The 4383-nt window shown below is 43.5% G+C and overlaps 1 protein-coding gene across 1 annotated transcript in view; it reads right to left on the reverse strand.

Annotated features, from left to right (window-relative positions):
* LAMP1 (lysosome associated membrane protein 1) overlaps positions 1-4383 on the reverse strand; it is a 13731-nt gene that overhangs the window by 1446 nt on the left and 7902 nt on the right. Inside the window, 4 exon segments of the mRNA XM_029086494.1 lie at positions 183-353; positions 525-594; positions 1560-1682; positions 3432-3649. Coding sequence (XP_028942327.1) covers positions 183-353; positions 525-594; positions 1560-1682; positions 3432-3649 — 582 coding nt within the window.

Raw genomic sequence — 4383 nt, forward strand, 5'->3', positions numbered from 1 at the left:
CAAGTCAGACATTTCAAAGCTTTTTACATACTTCTTGCACTAACCCCACAACACCTGTAATAGGGCATGCTGAGACTAAGCATGGCACCCACAAGTTGACATTGGACTACAGAATATTGTATGTTTATATCAAAGTGCATTTCACAAATCTTAGGTTCCCGCACAATGTGTAAACCTCTTACCTGCCCCAAATTTGTCTCCATCAATCTTGAAAACCTGGATCTGAACATTAAATACATTGACAAGGGCATTGTCCGTGACCTGGAGATTCTCCTCTGCATTGCACTTGTAGGAGTTCCCTACTGTAGCTCTCAGCTCACTCATGCTGTTGTTTGATGCTTCAAACTTTGGAACTGTGTAAGAGAAAGTCTTATGACAGAGCCCTGAAGAACAGGAGCTGTAAGCTCTTAGAGCTTAAGTTCAATGCATTCATCCCCAACATTTCTAACACGTTTTTTAATGCAAGGCAACCCTTAATATTTACAGTAGTAGTTACTGAAAGCAGACTTCTTAAAAGTCCCTACCTTTTGCTTCAGAAGGCAGAGTCGTGCTTACATTCACACCTTGCAGGAAGAATTTTTCAGTACTTGCATTCTTTAAAAAAACAAAAACAAAGCAACAAACGAGTAGTTATTTAAGCTAAAGATGCACAACATAAGCTGTTAACATTCCAGTTCACTTCTGCATGCATTTTGAGGAATGTTTTCAAAGGCTAGTCCACAATTGGGATCAGCATCCAAAGGAAGAGCTTAGTTGCACTTTTAGAGAGAAAAGTTACAGAAGGTATGCACCTTAGGGAAAGTTACTTTGGGGGAGGGTAGGGAGGCAGAGAAAGGGGGACTGGTGCCCCTGAGGCTGCTGACTTGACCTCCACACTAAGGGCATAGTCCCAGCCATGCCTTAACCAGGCTAGTACAATGATCTCACCTCTGCTGCAGATAGATACAGCTTTAAAGCAGCTCAGTACCCCATGGAGACAAGGAGAGTCATTTAACAGTGATCCCATTTGATCAATCCCATGAGTATTAAAAGCAGCATGAAGCTGACAAACACAGTGGATTCAGTCCCCAAGGGTACACAGCTCTCATACACCACAGGGGCAGGGCTGCGGGAAACAGGATTTCCAATCATCATAGGAGTCCATAAAACAAGCACACGTGGCTCTTGGCCTGTACACGGAATAATAATGAGGACTTAAATCCAGCTCCAGACTCGTATGATTATTAGATGGGATGCCTGTTTGTCACAGGCAGTTCCTCTGCTACAGCAGAACTGTCTCCAGTTTGGGTAAGAAACTTGAGAGCGTAGGCAATACAATCTTAAAAGAAAGTCCCATTCCAAACAAAACAGATGTCTCTCTAGACATACATGTGTGTCCACATGTGTATGTATTCTCTCCTCACAACAATTACCAAATATTAAACCCTCTAGTATTAAAAACAAAGCAATTAACTTACTCCCCTTCCTGTAGCTGCATCTTTTCTCTTGTACTTGCCCCTATTAGTTTTCCCACACAAGAAGTCCCACAGACCCTGCATGCTCTGTCTAAAGACTCTTACCAATGCAAAATGGAAGATAACCCTTGTTCTCTCAAAAGTCAGATTCAAGAAGGCAGACGTATTGTCGCATGTCCCAGAAGGAGTTGTATTATGTGGTATGAAATTCAGCAAATCCAATCCCATCTATGAGAGAAGAGGATCTAGTTAAGACATCTGAAGGACTAACACATGGCCATACAGTTAGTTGACTTCTAGCTCACTCATACTCACGTGCATACAATGCTGTGTTTGCCCACACACTTCACAGACAACTGGGCAGATCCATGTGCCAGATACAGGCTGGTGTAAGCTGCACCTGAGTTAGCAGGCTGGTACAGAGAACTAAGGGCTCCCTTGCATGCCTAACGAAGCTTTCTGCAGCCCTGACTGCCTGCAGCCAGTCATCTGCTTTCTTCTCACTAACTTATTCAGTCCTAGCAGCGTAAGGACAAACATCAGCAACCACTACTACACAGGGGGCAACAAGCTGTAAAATACTGCTTTGATATTGTCAAGGGAACTGCCTGTAAGCATGATCATCTTGCATGTCGCTTCAGTTCAAAATGCTTTCGCTTTGCCCTGCCCATGGTACATGATTTTATACTGTCCCAGAGCTGCAGAAGGCTGTGGGTTAAATGCACTTGCCAAACAATCCAATAGAAACCTCCAGTAGCATTTAGTTGACCCTCATGTCACTTTGGAAAACCTGTTTGCCACCTCCTCACTGGTCATTACACTAGAAATCAGCTCTTCCAGCAGAGTTAGAATGCCATGCTACAGGACAGAGCTTAGGGAATCCCACGCAATTAAGGTGGCTAAAACAGTGCATCATAACCAGCTGTTGTACAGCCACACACCAGCTATCAGGGCTCATGATTTTTACCTCTCAGTCATCACGATCATAAATGCAGCAGATGCCCTTGCACCACCACATACAGCATGAAGCAGCCAAAGCCTATACAGACACCACCCTCCTCACACCAGGTCCTTCATAACTGCAATCCAACTTAAACCAACAAAAGCAGCCATCATTTGTTCACCTGCACTTGTCTTCGTTACCTCAGGTTAAGCCACAGGATCACAAAAAGCAGCTTTTTAGCAGCTCCGACCTGTGATCGAAGGTCCTTATAACAAAGCTTTGCTGAACATACAGGTTTGCTGACCCTTGGTCACTGTTTCCTAGCAAGAGCCTTCAGCAGTCCCTCTGGGATTAGCTCACAGCTTTACCTTACCAGTTCGTGGGTAATGGGTTTGTCCAGGGGGCCGGCAAGCTGGGCTTTGCAGGGACAGTGGAGGGAAACAGCCTGTGCTGTGGCTGGATCTTACATAAACCATGGAGCATTTTTTTGCTATTAAAATCAGCCATTAAGTAGCTCTTAAGCATTGAAGTTAAACCCAAGCCTCTCTGGTGCTGGCTGGAAGTTAACTAAGTCACAAGCCTGTCCAGTTTTACCATAGTAATAATTTTCCCTTCTAACAGTCATTCACTGTTTTCATTCAGGTGCCTCAGGCCAAATTCCTGTATTTTATTTAACAGGTTTAAAACTCTTGTTTAGATGGCATCTTTGATAATAGGATTCCCCCTACTCATATCTTGGTAATTTTTACTTCTTCTGTGGAATAGCTGTATGCACTTACTGGATCTGGCAAACAAGCTTAGCTTAGTACTCTGACTGAATGGGAAAATCTTTAATTACCGCTTTCGGTAGAAGAAAACTGTTTGAATTGCCACTAGTCTAGTCCAAGTTCAGCAATTCAAGTAGAGGACAATCATGGCTAAACACTACAAAGAACTAGGATTTTTAAAGCAGAAAGTTAGCCTATAATAATTTACCAAGTTTTCCCCAAAGAAGGAATCTGAAGGCTTTGAAGAAAGTAAAAAAAAAAAAGTACCTTTTCATCTTTTTTTAGATAGGTGATATTAAGCTGTAACCCCATGGAGGCAAGTACACAGGTTCCATTTGGACCAGTCACATTGTATTTACCAACTGCAGGATTTGGGGGCGATGCAGTTGGTGCTGGGCTAGTTGTTGGAACCTGGCTAGTAGTGTGTTTAGGAGTTGTAGGCACTACAGCAGTAGTAGAGACCATATCTTCAGCACATTCTGTCTCTGGAGAGAAAGGAAAAGTCATTACCAAACAAAATGAAGCTGTGGGATGCTCTAGCTTTTTAATCCTTAAGGAAGACACAATTTCAAGTAGCTTTTCCTAACAGAAGACTATAAAAGCTGAGAAACACAATGGTAAAGCATTACCTAAACTCTTGTTGCAAAGTTCAAGAGGCTTTTAAAGCCTAGCATGTGAAAATGACACCTCTGCTGTTATTTACAGAAGTTCATGGTGACCCTATCTGCTTTTATTAATGTCTGTCATTTTTCTTCCCCATCAAGTCAGGATAAGTAAGGTACTGCTATGTTAACAGAGCCAGCATTCCTGACGCTGAGATGACAACCCCTCAGCCACCCTGGGCACTCATGTGCTAGAAGCAGAGGAACAGTTCTCCTGCTCACTGTTAAAAGCAGCCTCCCAGGAGGTGTGTTGTTCTCCTTCCTCCCTCTCCCTCAGTTACACTACCACGTTGTGAGGACCCAACATCATTATTTTGGCAATACCCACTGCAACATAAAATACCACCGGACCTCTCAAGTCCTCATAGCAGCGCTGTGGCTCTTCTGTCCTTAACAAAGGGATTCTAAGATGCTGCTTCTGATAGCAAACGTTTTGCAATATCCTCTCCCTTTGGGTCTCGCATCCACCCTTCCCTTTAGTCCTGCATTAGTAGCCAACGCGCTACCAGGAGCGCAAGGCTGAGTGAAGATGTGCAAGGCTGCCTTCTCTTTTCATC

Source organism: Antrostomus carolinensis, unplaced genomic scaffold (genome assembly GCF_000700745.2).
Source record: "Antrostomus carolinensis isolate BGI_N321 unplaced genomic scaffold, ASM70074v2 scaffold16758, whole genome shotgun sequence".
Lineage (NCBI taxonomy): Eukaryota > Metazoa > Chordata > Aves > Caprimulgiformes > Caprimulgidae > Antrostomus > Antrostomus carolinensis.